The sequence below is a fragment of the Centroberyx affinis genome, unplaced genomic scaffold (assembly GCF_046629955.1).
Source record: "Centroberyx affinis isolate AG114_WGS23_722 - 3 ecotype Tasmania unplaced genomic scaffold, CSIRO-AGI_Caff_v1 ptg002206l_1, whole genome shotgun sequence".
Classification (NCBI taxonomy): domain Eukaryota; kingdom Metazoa; phylum Chordata; class Actinopteri; order Beryciformes; family Berycidae; genus Centroberyx; species Centroberyx affinis.
The window spans coordinates 1-20123 of NW_027280510.1; the positions used below are offsets into that span (position 1 = coordinate 1).

Consider the following 20123-nt stretch of genomic DNA (forward strand, 5'->3'; position numbering starts at 1 on the left):
TTCACTAATATGTACACTGGGCAATATGACTATCAACTTGGCAATATCACACTATAGCTGATGATTATCGTTCACAACAACAAACATCACAATTTGTAAAATAATAGTGGGGATACAATGACATAAAATGGGTTGCCTTATGCGTATCGGAACAAAACAGTCTAGACCTTTTGTGTATTTCATAAAATTTGATTTTCATTCATTCATTAATTTTCCAAACTCCCCCCCACCCCCATTTTCCTATACAGATTTGAACCTGTTAAGTCAAGTCAAATATCAATAGCATTCAGTCAATTTAAAATGAATAACTTCATATTTACATCAATATTCATTCCTATTCAAACCCTTGCAACAAGTTCATATTCACAACTTCGCCTCTGAATGAAGAGTGTGGAGGAGGAGTAAGGAGGAAGCTCACCGAAGGAATTTGGGAGGCAGAGTTGGATCTCTCTAGCCGTCTCCTGGTCAGGTCGTTCTCCATCTCGTTGACTTCCTCTTTTAGCTTCTCCAGCTTCTTCTTCTTCAGCTCCAGCTCATGCCACAGCCTCTCCATGCGGGCCTTCTGATGGACCAACAAGGCTGGAAAAAACAACAGAAGCACAGGCACACACACACACACACACACACACACACACACACACACACACTGTCAGCCACTGTTTCCTCTCTATGCTATATTCATTCAACCATGACATTTGCAGAAAAACGTTAACATAACAAGAAGTGGAATTCAAACAGTTTAATGCTACAGACTACATTGGAACTAAAACTGGGGACCAAAACAGGGAACAAAAACACAACTGCCAAGAACAATTCCTACAAAAAAATTTAATAAAATAAATTAAATGAAAAATAAAAAAAGAGCAAAACATTGATGTGGATATACAGTACTGGCACACTGTCCGATACACCATAAGCTGATGTCTGGATACAGCTTTGACTGCTGTTTTGTATTTGTATACTGTTTTTATGCAAATGCTTTTTAATGTAAAGTGTCTGAGCATCTTGATAAGCGCTACACAAATAAAATGTATTATTATTAATCCCTTGTGTATACAAGCAGCTTTGTGTAGGCAGAGAAAGGGGAATTATATCAGGCTTGCACAGATTCCTCACTGCTGTCTATCTGTCTTCATTTCATCACCTACTGCGGTTACACAGAGAAGTTCAGCTTGATTCTGGTTAGTAGACCGCTTGGGGCAAATTCTGCTTCAGTACAGAGCGTCTAGTACTGAACAGCCCTACACACAACCGTACAGATGATCTGCTCATGTCTCTGCAGTATCTGTTTCCCGTAATTCATCATAATTCTTGCATCTGTTGACAGGCTGTAACACCTCCTACGCAGACACTCAATAATCAACAAAAACAACCACCCCCCCAAGCTACACACACACAAACACACACCACTCCATAATGAGCGCTTGCGGCAGGATGGCCTCACGGTTAGAGAGTCTGTCTTGTGACAAAAAGATCACAGGTTCGATCTCCGCAGCAGCCGAAGTGTCCTTGAGCAAGACACCAAACCCCCGACCTGCTCGTTCAGCGTGTTAAGTCAACGCTGTGTGAGAGCGTGAGCTAAATGTTTAAAATGTGAATGTAAATGTTGTGTTTTCCACCACCCCGCCACTCACCCACTCAACCACAACCCCACCCCTCCAGCCTCGCCTGCAGGATCATGTAACAAAGGAGTGACTAGATGCAGATGGATATACTGTACACCGAATGTGAAAATTTAACAGACAGGCGGTGAAAAAAAAAAAAATCTCCTATTATCAGACGTATCTCCACTGGCTGTAAAATACGTAGCTACCTGCCAGATGCTGCAGGACAGAGAGTATAGCCATGAGCCAAGTTAAAATTACTATGTTCCTATACGTTAGGATAATTACCATTTACAGTTTATAAACATGTGTTATCTTGTCTTTTTATTTGTTTGTATCACATAAATTGAGATATGTTGGCACTATGTTTTGCACTTGGTTTGGGAATGTAATTAAGCATTAAGTCTTGAAAGGTCGTGCTTTATAGTGATTTTACAACGGCTAAAAGGTGTAATTAAAAAGGAAATGTTATTTTACTTTTAATCAACAATAGATATTGCTTGTTTTGTGATAATGACCAGCTTGCTGTATATTATCCTGATTATTATAAGGCTACTTACAGCACCAACAACATTAATCATTTAAGAGGAAATATTGATTTAACATTTTACTACAAGCTACAGTAACTTTCAAGCTTCTGCCAAAAAATAGTTCAATAGAACTGTTTGCAGGAACAAAGGCGTAACGTCTTTTTGGCACAAGGTGTCGCAAGTTAATCTGATTAGAAATCAACAAAATCGCCCAAACTTCTGGACTGTGGCGTGATATGATTGGATGTGAAACAGCTGTCTGTTAATCAGAAATAACAGACCTCAGCATGCCTTCACTGGCCAATCAGAATCGAGTATTCAACAAAGCTGTGTAATTATACTAATGTTATTCTTCTGCCAAGCAATATAGTTACAGTTGTGGCATGAATGGTGATTTTTGGAGAGCGCATTAATGTTTAAATTAACTCTTATGTGGTCACAGGTGTGCCTCTATCAGGCCTTTTACAACTGCTTCGAACGTGACTCAGCCAATCAGTACCGAGGGTCGAAATTATCCCCACCGTAAGTGTGATTTTATCGTACCAAACAAGCTTAGTAAACTGAACTGAAATTGCAGTGATGCGGGTCAGCAGCAGCAGCAGTAGCAGGCCCAGTGAGAAGCCCCTCATGGTGGTAGTCACTGCAGCGTGAGGGCCACAGCCGGTGACTCACACGTAATACAGTCAAAAGCCCAAAAAAGGAAACACCACTGCGCTCCAACACATTTGACTCACACTACAGAATACGCCAGTCTAAGGGGCCGTCGGTGCAAACACAGCATTCAATGTGGAGGACTCACACTGCCGTCATCGCACCGTCCCTCCCTCAGCGAGTCACCTTCTCTTTTATCTACCTCGCGGATTAGTACAGGCACAGCAGTGTTTCAACATCGGCTGAAGATTAGTGACAGCAAGTATACACAGCTTGGCTCAAGAAATGCATTACAGTCAATATTACGGAAAGCCACTTTTAAAATCACAAAGCATACTTTATAGTAAAATTACTCTCTTGGCAGGATGCAGTGGAAAAAGCATTTAGGCCTGCTGCTGGTAGACAAAAAAATGTATACTTTTATTTATTGTTACGATGTCCCAAAAGAAAGTCTTGCAGGCTCTTAAGCCATTGTGCTCTGGATGGCTGTAGAGGAAGCACACTCTTTAGCCACTTGACTTCTGCTAAACAGCTAATAAATTGTGGAGCAAACAGCAAGAACCAGACATCGGATGTCTATTTGGGCGGGATTCACACACTAAACAATCTTTGGTATTTTTGTCAATATGTCCTAAGCTGTGGGTGTTAGTCGTTATCTAAAGTAGGTATTGGCAAGTCTGTAGGCATAACAGTTGACCTGTGAAAACAGCATTAAGATAGAATGTGAAATGCCAGAGACTGATGGCTGAAACCACTGTGCAATGTAATGCATTGGCAGCTACATTGTTACATATAACAAAAATTACCAAAACACTGTATATTGAAAATAGCATATATTGTATATAGTTTTTAAGTTTGTTTATAGTTTTGTTCCAAACTGAGCTATCCACCATTTGAAAAAAGTGGCACCTCCACTTACATAATGATTGCTGACAAAGTAAAAACCTTTCTAAGCTACACGCCATTAGCTATTTTAATGCCTTTGTTTACAAAATAATAGATGGGATTACCTATTATTTGACCTACTGAGTGATGAATTTAAAGTAACCCTTATTTCTAAGAGATGTACAGCATTTTGGAATGAAACGCTTCATTTGTATATTCAGCAAATCTATGTTTAGTCTTCTGTCTAAATGGATGTCTAGCAGAATCCCTCTTGCACCACATCTGGGATCCTGTACCTCCTTGTACCATGTGTGTCAATTAATATGTGTAGCTATTTCCATGTCAGTGTGTATCTGCACCAAGTACTCAGCAGTGCTCACCTTGTGTGTACGCTGCATCGTCTGAGCCCATGCTGAGTCTGCGAGGCTCGCTCGGCCGCTCCCTGTGCACCGACAGCGGGTCCGAGAGATGGAGGGGGTCTGGCTCCACAAAGTGGTGGTCCGCGGGGAGACTGAGGAGGTTGGTGGGCTCAAAAGTGGGGGACACGACTCCGGGGGACACAGCCGGGGGCTTGTTCGGGGACACGGTGATTTTAAAAGTGTACTTGGTGTTGGGCTGAGTCACCACCACACGAGGGGAAGAGGCCGTGCCTCCCCCGACGGAGGCACGGGACTTAGGTGGATGGTGGTGGATGTAGGCAGGGCCCATGCTCACCTGGCCCCCCATGTTCCTGGCCCCCGACGGCCCCTGCAGGGGGGGGTTGGCTGAGATGTAGACCGTGGGAGGGTTCCTCCCCCCACTGTCGTCGCTGGAGGCATTAGCAGAAATGTAAAACTTGGGCTGGGAGCGGGAGCCGGCTGGGGCCATGACAGCCTCCTCAGAGGGAGTGGTAGCAGCAGTGGGCGGGCTGGCAGAGATGTAAACAGTGGGCTGGCTGCGGCTCAGACCCGGGCCTCCGATGGAGAGAGGGGTGGTGGGGCCAGTAGCCACCCCGGTAGAAGAGGAGGAAGAGGGGCAGGAGGAGGAGGTGGAGGAGGAAGAGCGGGGCCCGCTGCTTGTCCGCAGCACGGCTGTTGTGGTTGTGGAGTTGCTCCTCTGAGGAGATTCAAGTTTGATCTCTATCTGGTTCTTTCGTGGGCCGGTGGAGATGTTCTGGATGTTGTACTGGCTGAAGGTAGACAGGGAGGTGGGCATGACAGAGGAGGAAGAGGAGGAGGAGGAAGAGCAGGAGGAGACGCCGGAGGAGGAGGCCTGGCTTCCAGAAGGAGCCTGGAGAATGGAGGGGGCCTGGGGGTTTGTGGGGGAGCTGATCGGCATGTAGACGTGGGAGGTCTGGTGGCCCTGGGTCTGGTGCTGTGAGGTATGTGAGGAGGCGTGCTGAGGGCCTGACCAGGAGCCAGGCAGGGAGGAAGGGTGTGAGATCTGGTAGATCTGCTGCTGGGGCTGGGAGGTGGGGCTGTACTGGGCCCTGCCCCCCTGCTGCTGGTTCTGCCGGGTCGTACCGGACTGGCTAACATAGGGCCTGATGTAGATAGCGTTACCCTGTGGACTGCTCAGGCCCGACTGCGGCCCGCCGTGTATGTGCAAAGAAGTAGGGGTGTTGCGGCCCGTCCCCTGGATATTGGGGGCCAGCGTGACGGTGATGGGGTTGAAGCGCGGCGTCTGCTGGGGGCCCATGGTCGCTCCTTTGACGCCCAGCGGGTAGAGTCCGAGGTGCTGGGGAGGCTGCTGTTTGCGCGTGGGCTCCATCACACCAAACACATTGAGGCTTGAGGGCACCTGCACTGGGGCTGACTGGGGCTCCTGCTGAAAGAAGTCACTGTTGGGGGCCTGGCTTGTCTGGAGGGGCCCGTCGCTCAGGCTGTGGGCCAGAGTCCTGCTGCCGTTCATCCTCAGGCCGTCCCGCAACGGGGCCACATGCACATTCTGAGACTGCAGGCCCAGGTTCAGCTGGGTCATGTGATTATGGAGCCTGGTGAAGCTGGGGTCGTCAGAGAAGCTGAGGTTTCCTTCACTGTACAAGTAGCCCGGACTGACCTGGGACAGGTATTCACAGCAGGCGTCTAAATTGTTGTTGTTCTGAAGGAGGGAGGGAAAGAGAGAGAGAGGGATTAAACTTAGTGTGCGACATTAAAATACTCTGTCTGGATAAAGATAAAGATGACAGTATGGTAAAAATTTCTCATTCATACATGACAGAAAATAAGGTGATTTGATTACACATCCTTATAGATGGAGAGCAAAACAGAGAAAGTCAAAGATGCTATATTAGCTTTGTAACATTCAGCGTCCCATTTTTTTAATATAGCACTTTAAACCATAAAATGATTTACTAGTTTGTAGCAGAAAGCGTTTTATTTATTTCTATTTCTCTTGCATTTTGTATTTTGCATTTTGTTATATGTATTATGTACATTTGTTCAAAGAAAACGAAAAAGAGCATATTCCGGTCTAATTGCATGTATATTTGTATGTATATATATGCTCATGTATATGTATTTATGTCAACATGCTCAAATAAAACACATTTGACAGAAATGATTTACCAGTTTGTAAACAATGTAGGTTTGCACATTGTATAAACAACATGCATATGGTCTTACTGACATAATTATGGTTTGGGTGACACAGGACAAGCAAGATTCAAAACAGGAGGGAGGCACATTAAACCAAAACAGGACTGAGATGGGCAAAACACTGCTGAATTAATGTCAAATTACCAACTAATTATCAAATCACCACTAAATTATTTTTCTCTCTTCTTTCCTGGCACTTCTCTCTTACATGATCATTCTAGGGTGACAAGAATATTGTCACGGCGCTCTTATTTTCACTCACTTCACAATGTTTGCTGGTGTAATTTGCTGGATTCGATTGTGCTTACCTGCAGAACACACTGTGAAACAACACCCTCTGGGACTTCAGGGAACTTCTGGCGCAGGTCATGCAAAACCTGAATGTCAATCTGGTGGCTTCCCTGGGCCATTCGTATATTGCCAGGTCAGGACTGCTTGCTCTGGTCAGCACACTGGGGCGTCAGTGGTGGCAGCAACCCGCCTTCATCTTGAACATCTGGATAGAAAGGAAAGAAAGAAAAGACTTCTGGTAAGCAAAATTATCATTTCTCCCCAAGATACACATAAAAACAAAGATGAAGATAGAGACACACACACACCCACACACAGAATGACATCTTTGTTCTCAGTCCATACCCAGAAGGGAGGCTTAGCATACTCTTATGAGCTGGAGAAGTCTGTGTTTTGTGAGAAGTTAAATGAGAAAGTATGCATATCCAAGTGGCAGGGAGGGAGCAAATGGTGGTCTATTGCAACTCCACACTACAAGACATCAGTCAGACATTTGAGGTCGTCTATTTCATTATGCCGGGGAGCTTTCAAAACAAAATTTCAGAGATCCTTGATGAGAATGGAGGGCATTCATTTGAGAAGCCCTCCTCCCCACAAAGCTCCTTAATAAAAGAGTAGCAGAGGGAGGAAACCACCTCTGACTGACTAGTGAGGAAGCAAGGCCTTTCCAACTGATCTTAACATCAACATTCAGTTATTAAGGACAGAACAGAACTGAACAGTAGTCGAGTATGGAAGCAAATCTGCACATAATCATTAAGTTAAGCTCCAACCTAAGGCAGTGCTACAGAAGAGTAGTGTTGAATTCAAAGAAACGCTGCTTTATTTCTGACAGAGCAGCAGAACAGATCCGCAGGGCCACACATTGTGTTGACCCGTGACCTCCTCACAGGCATAAAACTGAGGGACATTTTATTTTATTTATCTTTTAACCCTTACTTAACCAGGAAACAAGCTCTTCAAAAGGGCAACAACCACTTCGTTGCTGCACATACAATGGAAATTGCTAATGGATTTATAGGGCAGAGGTATTTTTCAAGTGAGACAAATGTTGCTCTGTTGCATTTTGTTTTGTGCTAAAAGCCGTGGTGAGGCTGTGAGGCTGGGGGGCTGGAGTCATTTTAGAGAAAGGCTACTGGTTGCAAAATTCACTTGAATGACAAGTCCTGTTTCCAGGTCTTTTATAGGCCACCAGCTGCATACTTCTCAGCAAGACCCACGAGAGACCTTTTACAGCTTTGTCCATGTTGCTAGATTGAGAACAGTGTTCCACTCAAATTAAAATAAATGAGCTCTTGTAACAGGTACTGGGTCAATATTTGGGAGCTAAACATGAGTTTAAAATGTGTTCTAAAGCCGTTATTTATGTTTACAGTGTGCAATGTTTGTATGTTTTTGCAAGCGGAGCAAACTGGATTTTGAAGTGGTTTTGATGAAAGTATCTGCACAAAGCTTGCTGTCCACCCTTCCCTGGGAACTGGTGCATATAAAGGCATACAGGCATAAACAAAAAGGTTCTGGATTGGGGCTTCAGGTATTTTTTACGATCACAACACAGCTTCTACAATTTATCCACATGCTTTAAATGTGGCTGGTAGATTTTGGGTATTCACCCACAGCTGTGCTTGGTTGACTAAAACCTTCATTTCCCATCCTGGTTACATGCAGAAGCTATACACAGTCACACCTGGGAGCTGGCCAAAACAACCACAGTATTCTACTATTGGCCACTGTGCAGCTCCACTGGAGCAGTTGAGGGCTTTGCTCAAGGACACCTAAACTGCAGTTGTGTCTCATTCACTTCTTCCACACAGATTTTCCCAGCCAGTCCAGGGATTCAATCTGGCAACCTTCCAGCAACAAGCTCACTTCTCTAACCATTAGTCTACTACTTTTGGGGACTCGAAACAGACAAAAATTACGTGGAACATAAGTCATGAGAACCTTGCAGTGTGAGTGCATGACAGCCATCTTGTGCGTTATCCCACTCTTTTCTTCTAACCGCACTCTTTCAAAACGTCTTCCTGTGGGAGGCTCGGATATGCCATTCAAAACATTGTGACAGAAGGAGCACACCCTGTTCTGCTCTGCCTTTTAAGACCTGAGGTGAGGCCCAATGCCGATCAACGCAATGTCGGTCAAATGGAGTAACATCCTGGTTTTTCTTAAAGTTAGAGGTCCCTTGACAGCAATCTTAATGCATCAGAAAGTGAATTTCGAGGCCTGACATAATCCAGAACCAAATTTACAGTCATTTAAACACAGTCTGATTCCCTGATAAGAGGAAGTCAAGAGCGTGCTACATATTGGCTTCTTTTTTTCTGCCGAGGAGAAGACAAAGTAGTTAGCTGCACAGCTGTGCTGCTGTCTTATCGAAGCCATGAGCATGTGTAATGTCATAACTGAGGAGTCATAAATCTGCTTCGCTAAAGCATCCGTCTGCAGCTGATAACAGGGGGAGGAGCTCCATGGCTACTGTCAATAGTAGGGAGCCAGCTGCAGGAAGGAGTGAGACCTGAGCTACCCCTTTGTAGAAGCAGTTATTGATCTGTAGACAGTCTGTTCAACTGTGGTGAGAGGGCAGTCATATTTTCTCTAGAATAAGGGAGGTTCATAGTTTGTGTGGATGCCATCCCCTTTCAATGTAAAATGACATTTATATTTCATAACAGTCCCAAAATTCAGTAAAATTCTCATTAGTTTCTGAATGTTCCCATTTTTGCAAGCTTGGTCTAATGAGCTTCATTTGAAAGAGAGAACTTTGAAAACATCTGAATAATAAAAGTTGACAGATTTGTATTAGACCACGCTCTAAAAACCATCAGTCAATGCTTTCCTTTGTCTTTTGCAATATAAGGAAATGGAAAGTTTTGCAATCATGCCACCAGACTGCGGAATTCATTTTGTGTGTGTCAAAAAAGGAGCGCAAATGCAGCATGGAGAGCCTCTAAATGCAAACCAGAGAAAAACAGTTTGCCATATCTCAGATTACATGTTTAGAGCAAACCTTACTGCCTCCAGTGAAGCATTTTCCAACTCCTCCAGCAGATGAAGCTAATAAGGTCTGTGGAATATAAAGCCTTTTAAGTATCAAACACTACACTAATTCTGGAGTTTAAAACATCATCAGCCAGTATCTACCTGTATAATCTACAGGGAGAGAGGAGGCATCACTTTGCAGAGAGCCAGAGGAACAACAGTCCTCCATTCAGGCTCCGCTCAGGAGGCTGGGCAGCACAACCGCTGTGGGAAAGGAAATTCACTACTTGGCGAGTGACCCAGTTACAGGTCAACAGTGTGGTTAGATTGTTTCCCGGCTTCAAAAACAAAAAGGTCCACACCTCTTCACTGTACGTAATTATAGGCCAGGAGACCGGGCTAGGTTTTGGCACCGGTCCGCCCCTCAGTCGCTCCTGCAGCCTGCCCATGTGTGGGGGAGGCTCACAGGGGGCAGATTAGTCCTAGCTGTCCCTGGAGGCGCTGGTGGAACAGGCCCGGAGGCTGTGCTGTGGTGCCAGCAGAGATAGAGACAAAGCTCCCATTGCTGAGGCTGTTATTCGCCGTGCCAAAGCATTGACCCACAGCCCCACACTCATTTCTGGAGGTAGCAGGCCTGCCATGCTCCGTCAATGGACTCATTCATTTTGGCAGAGCGAATGCACCTAAAAACGTCCAAATCAATTAAGACCAAAATAAAATGTGGATAAATAATCAAGAGGAGCCTTGAGCAGAAAGATCAGCCTAACACCTGACACTGCGCTGGTGCAGCAGCCCACACAAATGCAGTTAAAGCAAACAAAGAGGCTACACATTACTGGGAACAAAAACCACAACAAAATGTCATGCCATTCCATCTTCAGCTCGCAAGGACTGGATGCTCCGATCGCGATCGTTTTGAGCCTGTGCTGATCGCTAAACCTAACTCTCCCGATGATGTGTCTTCTGGGCAAGTTGTAGTTTGAATATGAAAAAAATTAACACAGTGGAAACAATAAGAATCCCATCTGAACTTCAATCAGAAATTTCCTCTGCAGCTTTAAGGACCAGCCCAGCGGCATCGCATGGAATGTCTAACTGCTGTCTCTCGGTCCAGCAAAATTTAAACAAATAAAGGGACTAATTGGCAGTGGACGCTGTTGAGGTCTGCTGGCAGGCGCCCCAGTCTTCCAAAGTAGCAGCACATATGCTCGTGTGTGTGTGTGTGTACAGTACACACACACACACACACACGCACACACACTCATGCACATTCACAAGTATGCTGTATAGCAGAGCGTATACACAAGCTACTGTTCAAAGTGCTCAAAGGACCAATATCCAATCCTGTGCATGAGGTATGGTCTTGATAAATTATTTTCAGAGTCAGTAAACAACGCTAATATCACCACTTAAGGGAGAGTAAAGCTGCACCTGAGCGAGGAATTTGCACAAAGAAGCTTTTAATAACAGCCAATTCAAATCTATCCGAGGGCTATTTGCACTGAAGAACGCAAAGAATCCACTTGAAAAGAAACGAGAAAAGTCAGGCGGATCAGGAGAACAATGTTTGTACATCTTTGGAATATTTACAAAAGAGTCTCATTTTGTTGGACTGTAACTCAGACTGCCTTCAGCTGTGCATCTTGAAGCGCGGTGTACCTCAGAGTGCAGCCCTGATGGAAACAAGCTAACGCCAGGCCCACAGAGGGTCTGCTACACTTTCTCTCCTGCCATTTTCCCCTTTTTTCTCTGTCAACTGCTCACATACGCTCGTCGTTCTGGAAGAATGGAACCTGATTCATTCTGGGTTTTTTTTTTTTTTACATTTCATTCTGATTCAATGACTCTGAAGAACCACAGGCCTTACCTTGCCTCCCACAGAGTGTAGGAACGCCTAGGCTTGCATGGAAACTTTACGGAGGAGCCTAGTCTTAACAGAAGAGCATTTAAAGTCATCACAAAAGTTGTGTACCTCCGAATCAAAAAGATTTCCCACCACATTAATGTCCAATAAGACTGGGTAAAATAAACTGCCGCCATGTCATTAATGGAAACTTTAACAAGATTATGCCGTAAACCATCCTGAAATCTCAAAAAATAATGCCAAACTGAGAGCGTAAATTTTAAGATTTATTATCAGTTTACGCGCTCGGATTGCTCCACATTATCCTGACACATGGATTTTTAGACATTTATACAGTCCTTCTGCAATTTCAATTCATCACACTCACGACAAAACAACAGTTGCACGTGGGTAAACACATTCATGCATATTAGCGCTTTCACATAGGCTCCACACAGCATGAGGCAGTTCTTTTGTTCCAGGCAATGTCTCCAGAACAGAAACAAACCACACTTTATGTGCAGAACCCAAATTGCACTCAACTGTGCCATGAAGCTGGGGCCTCACGGTGCACGGAGAGCTGGGATCAGCTCTGCACGGCGCTTCAGTTGGGAGACAGCCTGCTCGGCTTTTAGTTGCCCACTTTTTGGGTACGAGAGTGTTTGTGTGCGTGTGTGTGTGTGTGTGCGTGGAGGAGGGGGTGGTGGGTGGGGTGGGGGGGGGGGGGGACAGGAAATCAAAAATTCTTCAGCACCACAGCCTGCAGCTGGTGGTTGATTGGAAGCAGGCAAGGGCACCAGCTCCCCAGGTCGACCAACCCCTCCCAAGGCACTGTGGGAAACTGGGAGGTCTCACAAACACGGAGGGAACACCGGCCTCCGCCTCTATCCGGGGCTCACCGTACAGTCAATGGACCGCCAGTCCTGAACTTTTTTGTTTTCCCCCGTAAACACTGTAAATATCGGTTAAAAAAGCTGCCCGGCTGGTTGTGTCTGTCTTTACCGTATAAGGAATTAAAAGAAGGGAAGGGGGGGGGGGGATTTAGAACTGGTAAGTAGGTGAAGCTCTTTCAGGCGCTTGCTGCAGCTTGCTTTTCTGAGAGTGTGTGTGTGTGTGTATGTGTGTACTCCCCTCCCTTTTACACACAGGCTCAGTCACTGGTTGACTCGCTCCCCCCCTATTTTTTTTTACTCTGCTCCTCCCCCCACCTCTTGAACACAAAATTTCTGTGGGCAACAAAATGCTGAGCTCACCTAGCTGCTTCTTAAAGTGCAAATGCTTGCGTTCCATCACAGAGCATGACAGCTGGTTTAACCTGCAGTTATGTTGACCACAAGCAAGATGTTGTTGTCAGACCTAAACGGGGTCTCAGCTCTCTGATGAGTTACTTAACATTCATTGGCTCAAGCTGTTTAATAAAGATGCAATTAAGTAGAAACAGGAAACAAAACAGCCCGATCGAAGGTACGCCTAGGTTAGTATTACTGGCCTGGAATACTGTCAGTATCCTGCAGAAAATCTGGCTGATTTTACCATTAATGCTTTTAGATATTTAAAATTTTACAATGCATTATCAAAGGTTTGGCACCAGAATCTTTTTTTTACCTTTATCTATCCAGGGAAAGTCGACTGAGCACGTGCACTCGGTACCCGAAACTGACTTTTTGGCTCACCTGCCAAGTGTTGGCAAGCTAAAAAAAAAACAATTAGCTGCCAAACATTTCAATGCTATTTTGTGGATACAATCAGGAACTGTGAGAAACATCCAATAAAGAGACAAGAACAGATTTAGCCTACCATTTTAAATTAAAACTTGCTCACTCACTTATGCATCAGATAAGTCTAAACCAACATTAGGCTAGTTAACCATCCAGGTAGCAGAGAAAGAGAAGTTTAAAGTTTAGATGCTACAGCTTTATGTACAGCAGCGTAACAGGCAGCCAATCAGGAGCCTTTTTGATACAGAGCCATTGTTTTGCTTTGATTTGATTGGCTCACGGCCAGAGAGAGTGAACTGTGGTCAGGAGGGACAAAGTCTGACAGCAGGCCAACACCAAAGACTGTATATAACCGAGGCTTTCAAATATTATTGTCTCAAATAGGCGTGTGACCCTTATTGATTTATCCACCAAAGACAAATTTTACTAGCATTTGGTGCTTTGTGGATGTTAATTTCGGACCCTGCACACTCTTTTTCCATCAACGCCCTGCTTCCCATTCACACTGTTACACAGATTCACATCTGGGAGCAGCTGAGGTTCAAGTGTTTTGAATGGCACCTCAAGGGCGCCATGACAGTAGCTGTTGAGGCAGAAGGGGGGGGGGGGGGGGGGGGGGGGGGGTATTTCTCACTTTCCCCAACAAGATTTTCTGGTCCAGGGATTCAAACTGGCAATCTTCCAGTCATAAGCCTGCCTCTCTAATCTCTAAGCACATCTGCAGCCACCCAAGAGACAGAGCACCGAGATTATGAAACAATTTATGCACAAGAGAGACAATATCAGCTGTCTGTTGTACCAAAAATGGCTAAAATGGAGTTACAACAATGCTGCAGTGAACAAACGATAATATAGCCTAGTTGTGATATCAAACACAATAAAATAACAATAAGACTGGGTGAATAGTTTAGTCATGGGCGAATAGCTTAGTCATAGGATATAAGTAACAGACAACAGACAACAACAGGTCTACTTTAAACTGACCCGTAGGCCTAAATCAAAAAATAATGACCAAAAATACCAAACTCCAATTTTTTTTTCACTAAATAACATTGTAATTGTAGGAGGAATTGTGATACATGGAGATGAATGCTAATTCTTGTTATGATCTCATTTTGAATATAATTAAAGCTTTTGTCCAACATGCTTTTTGATTTGTAGCTCAGGAGTTCTGCACAACAGAATACCTTGTCTTATTTTTGGTTCAAATACTCCTCAAATACTCCTTTCATTGAGAGTAAAACAAAAAAATGTGAAAATGGAAATGGCACTCAGTCAATATTGTGATTTCAATTGTTTCCCTGATTTAAATTTGGCAGCTTTCATCAGCATCACCACAAAATGCTTTTATGTCTGTGTATCACAGCCTCCGGATATCAATACTTTCTGATTTCCTAACACTGGAGAGACAGCACAGAAAAATGCTTCCAAACAATAAATGATGAAGGATTAGGCTAGTCCAGCCCCCAGTCAGAAAGGCTCTTTCCCTTCCTTTTCATGTGGATTCACGACCCACTGTGATGAATCATCTTCGAACTCCAAGTCCACATGTGGAAACTGATGACCAGAAGGTCAACTATCCATAACAACATAAACAAAGCTTATCTTCACAGAGCTATGCCTTCTACCATGTATGAAGAACATGCAGAGTTATGTGCACACATTTAAATAAATAAACACCCTGCAGTAATAAAAAAAAATTACAAATGCATAGTCAACAACAGGATGCATCTGGTCCACATTAGTAGAATTACTGACTGAAAAATGAAATTGAATGAACATTTTACACCACCAGTGTGATTCCCAAACATCTCTGCCAGAGTGGCTGTAAATAAGGCATTGCTCGGCATCAACGGGTGGTTTGTACTCGGCATGAAACGAGGAACTGCAGGAGCTGCATGTGTATGGCTGAAATGATCATCTCTATTAAAAATGAAGAAAGATTCACGGGAGCACAGGGACAGTTTGGCCTTTTATTGAAGGTGCAAAGACTAACGTTTAGGACAAGTGTACTAAACATTAGTCTTTGCACCTTCAATAAAAAAGGCCAAAACATTCTGTGTGCTCCAGTGAATTTTTCTTCATTTTTTCTGGTATGTCCTGCTCCTGAGAGGCACCAGACTGCCTGTTTTCTTCCAAAACAGCTGATGCACGGTGGAATCTCCTTGCTGATAATCTCTACTAGTCCATACCCGGGGATGCACGCGCCACAAGTCTGCACAGACTTGCCAAAATGCGTATAAACAGCGTAAATTTGGGAAAATGGAAAAATCAGCTTCGTCAGTCCCTGCCTATGCCAATGCTCAATGCCCATGTGAAGTTTCAGATTGATTGGCCAACCCATTGAGGAGCAAAATGGATGCAGACAGACAGACAGGACAGAGTTTTCCTCATTTTATAGTAGGATTACTTTGCTAGATGCCGCAATCATGACTACTAATCTCAGAATTTGAAGAATAAAATGATGTGTCAAATTTTTTAATCTTAATATTTTCAACTACAGGTAGCATTCTAATTTAAATAAAGTTAGATGTTTCTATATGGCCAAATTCAACTATAGAAACTAAAATAGTGATACACAATGACACTTGGTTAGCCGTACGGTCTTACAAAGGACCCACAAGGCAAGAGCGCTCTGCATTACTCCTGAACCGAAAAAGGATTTACAGATTTATATGCACCAATGAAAACATTCAGACTTACTGATACAAAAAGTGATCACAGGAGGCTCATTTACTACCAAAGTGGTGCCAGTGAAGCCACAAAGCTGAGTGAAAACCCACACAGCAAACAGTTAACAGATATGCTGTTCATAATGATCAGTAATAAAATCTACAGCAGTGAAAAACTACTCATGCCAGGCTGGATTTGCATAATTATATGTGGCATTTTGATTTAGGATTTTGCTTTCTCAACAAGGATTTATAAATCAGTAATATTAGTATTTCTATCCATTCATTTTAGAGAAAATGAGAAGTTATAATTTCACAAAGAGGATTTCTTTAAGGGCTATCTGCATTTAGGGCTCGCAGAACACATTCTCTCCAAACTAGTTTGTTTGTGAGTTAAAACCATCGCTATAATAACTTCTGTGAAAAGAGGACTGGCTGATTCTTTGGAAAAGAAAATGGTTTCAGAGGAGACAGGAGATGAATATAAAGAACTAATCTGGGAACTGGCCGCATGGGAAGAATTGACAAGCGCACCAAAGCACGCAGAAGACTGACATCTGTACTTCCACCGGCCTCACAAAGTCCCAGCAGCTGGTGTCAGATAGGATCGTCACGCAAAACATCAACATCATAAATATCCTTAAAAATTAAATCAAACACATGGGTAGCATTGTATGGTTTCTGCCAATCAAAACACCTTGATTATGCTTCAGATGATTCCCTTCAAAATAAAAGCCAGCCATCTACAGGCCCTACTGGGAGTTGTTTAGTACCAATATGAACAAAAAGTAGAAAGGAATCAAATTTTAATCAGACTGTGGTGAGCTGTTTGGGGTTTTGGAGTGTTCAAGGTACATTTTCAAGTCAACAGCTTCAACTGTCTCATTAGCATATTGTTGTTGAGACTGATGGCAAGGTCAGCAGTGATTGAATGAGACGTTGCGTGTAGCAGCCTGATGCAGGTCTGACCAGTTTTGGAGACGAGTGCGGGGGCTGGCCTGGAATTTACTGTCAGAATTCCTGAACAGTTTCGATTACAAAATTCCAGACTTTTTCCAGACCTTAATTTGTTGATATGAAGATTTTGGTTGGTGTTCAGTCTGATAGTCATCTCGCTCCTACTAACGCTGCCATATCACTCTACAGATGAAGATTTATTCCTGACAGCAACAAGTATGACAACATGTGAGATAACGGGGATCTAAAAACCACAAAATGTATCTGTATATTGGGACAGTACAATATTTTTTGCCATACTTTTTTGTGCAATTTGCAGACTTTTCAAGAGCTGGATATTACCAAATTCTTTTACCATACATTTCCAGACCTGTGTAGGAACCCTGTGCAGTTGAGCATTGTGGAGGTGTTGTGACTCGTGGGCCCAAATTCAATGAAAGATCTATGGAGGATGCATACTTGATAACCCACTCTCACCCGCCCCCCTTTCCAAGCCAAGTTTCAACACAGATGGTATAGCACAACTACATTCTGTGTAAATGACTGATATGCTGTCCTTCTTAGGCACTGATAAATCAGAAAAACGGCTACCCATTATTTCAGTTCAATAGAGGCTTTGCCGTTGTGTCACAAATCTCCTAGCAACCACAGATGGTGCCATCATGGAGGTCCACTGGAGATTCAGCCTTACGCAAATAATGACTAAATGAATAACATCCAAGCTAGAAAAAAAAGATACATGAAAGTTTGTTATGGTGTGCCAATCCAATTCATAATCCAGTCCATATACTTTTTAGAGAGTTGTTAAAAATCATGCTTTAAATATATTCACACCCAATCATTTACTTTTTTGTTGTTTATTTTTCAGCTGTCACTACTGTTGTTTATTTTTCAAGTGGTACTACTAGTACTACTACTACTACTACTACCACTGCTTTAGTGAGAATGCGGCAGCACAATTAATTGGGTAAAATCATGTATTGTGCATTAATAATTAATAACTTACAAAGCGCTTGGCAAAACTGACTGACTAGTTTAAATGGTGACATGATGGAAAATGCGCAATAAATAATTTTGTTCCCCAAATCATCAAGACTTAGAATCAGGATTTATAATCTTGATCACAATATCTACAAATACAATCAGCATTTTAGTTATAGTTTTTAGTCATACTTGCAGCTTTAAGTGAGAAGTTGTGCAACAATCCTCCACCTCTGCTGGAGTGAAGCCTCAATGCTCCTTGGTCCTGAAGACCCCTCCTCCCCGCGTTACTTGCCTTAAGGCATTATATGTCAAGACCACAGCCTGAGCTTAAAATAGAAACTTCAGCAACATGAAAACCTTTATCCTAAACCACTAATCTTTTTGTTTGGTTTCTGCCAAGAAAATTTGAATTAATAAAAGAGGGTGTGAGCAATCCTCAAAGTAAAAATTAATAGGTGAAAAAAAAACAGGAGCACAGAAACAACGGTCTCAGCAGGGCCTCTGCAGAGAGTGTTTTTCCTTACATTGTGGAAACATTAATTGCCAGCTGACAAGCCCCAACACAGACTCTCATTGAGCAGGTACAGTATAATCTATAAGCTAAACTTTCCAAACCAACTCTCGAGAAAGATAGGCTGCATGATAGAGGTTACTTTCCAGCCATAAAACATTCAGTAATACAGCGGCTTCCAGACCATGTGACGGTATACATTACTTTCACACCTTATTGGGATAGCGTGCTTGGAAGTAGGCTCGAGCTTTACAAATTGTTGGCATTCATTGCAAGCAGTGCAGTATTCTTTGTAGGTCTGCTCCAAATACTGACAGAGCAAGAGGAGGGTGGGGATTTTACCAAACCAATCAAATGCTGTGAAAAATGTGAAGAGAAAAAAAAAAAGCTAATCGCCAATGCAAACCTTTAAAATGGGTATATAAACCAGTTGGATGCTTGTCCGAGCACTTTATATCACAGCATTGCACAAAGTCAGCACGGCACAGCAGCGGGGCTCTGGCCGGACCGAGCGCTGAATAGCTAAGCGCTTTCTGCTCCATATATTGTTATTTATTATTCCCACCACTGCACGTCTTTGTGGATCCTGTTATACTTGGACAGCTTCTCAGACAGCTTTTGGTTTCGTCGAGAGAGAGAAGTCTTCAGATCCCCTTCCAAACAATGCGCTGCAACAACAAGGTGTGGAACGCCAAATGCTGGAAAACACAGGAGACGGGGTGCAGATGAGAGGGACTTTGTTAGGGGAGCATCAGGAAAGGGCAAGCAGACAGATAAAAGGTGTTTTCCTGTGTCTTCAGACGAGGCTGAAGGATGCAGCTCAGAGTCAGGGAGCTTCCTCTGCCCTTCACCCAAACACATTCCCCTATCCTTTCACTGAGTCTAACTGTGCATACACAAAGCACACAGCGAGTACTATCTCTGCCAACTACACTGTACAGTGCATGCATGAAATATATTAAGATATAAATTTAGAAATTCAACTGTGAAGACCCAAATGCAGATTAAACTGTCACAGTTCACAAAATACATCTCTGAATGTGGCATGGTTTGTACTTTTGTGTATTCACAAGAGGCTATAGTTTATATAGGCTAACAATATATAGAAAGACGCAATAAGATAAAGCACAATATTAATCAAACACGCTATTCAGAACCACAAGGCTAAATCTGCGGTGACAGTTTTCAGGTGGCTGCAGACAGTGAGATCAGTGCCAGTTATTTTGTTAAGTGATTCTAGATACATTCCTACACTGATCCGTTTAATAACTGAATAAGTTAATGATGATCAGTTGAGGTTTATAGATGCAGACTGTTAGGAAAGATTTTCAACAAGGCATTTTGCCATCACCATACATTACGGACAAGAAAGCACTTTCTGTGTCACATATTTGAGGGCATGGGACCATAATGTACAGTTGCACTTACAAATCAAAACACAAGCTGCCCCACTGATTTCCATAAGCTGTACTCATAATAATAATAGTAATAATAATGGATGGAATAATGGATTTAAAAAGGTCATGTATGTGATTTTAAAAGATACGGTTTCATTCCCAGGCCCAACACAAGTCTCTTTGAGACAAGGTGGGAAAAACTGACCATGAGCTGAATGTTGGTCAATCTGGGATGCGGCAGGTACGTTTGTGAACTCTACCAGACACTTTGGCAGGTAGCCATCCATCACTTGGAGGTCCAATTCTATGCTGAAAATAGAGTCAAATAGTTTGTGGCTAGCGAATTATTAGGATGCACCAGCCGCTGCAGCCAGTGGACAAATAAAGGTACTTCATTCACACAGAGGTGCTCTACATTCACCTACCATTGCAACACTGCACTGTCTGGAGGAGCTCCTAACTCCATCCACAACAACCAGTCATACAGTGACTCATGGACATGTGGCAGAATGAACCTGCTGGCTG

At 43.3% G+C, this 20123-nt stretch overlaps 1 protein-coding gene across 1 annotated transcript in view; it reads right to left on the reverse strand.

Annotated features, from left to right (window-relative positions):
- Nucleotides 1–418: 418 nt before the first annotated feature.
- tab2 (TGF-beta activated kinase 1 (MAP3K7) binding protein 2) overlaps nucleotides 419–20123 on the reverse strand; it is a gene marked incomplete at its 3' end in the record, with an annotated part of 35969 nt that continues 16264 nt past the window's right edge. Inside the window, exons 2-4 of the mRNA XM_071532553.1 lie at nucleotides 6555–6742; nucleotides 4051–5749; nucleotides 419–579 (exon numbers count right to left, since the gene is read on the reverse strand). Coding sequence (XP_071388654.1) covers nucleotides 419–579; nucleotides 4051–5749; nucleotides 6555–6656 — 1962 coding nt within the window. The remainder of the gene's footprint in view (nucleotides 580–4050; nucleotides 5750–6554; nucleotides 6743–20123) is intronic.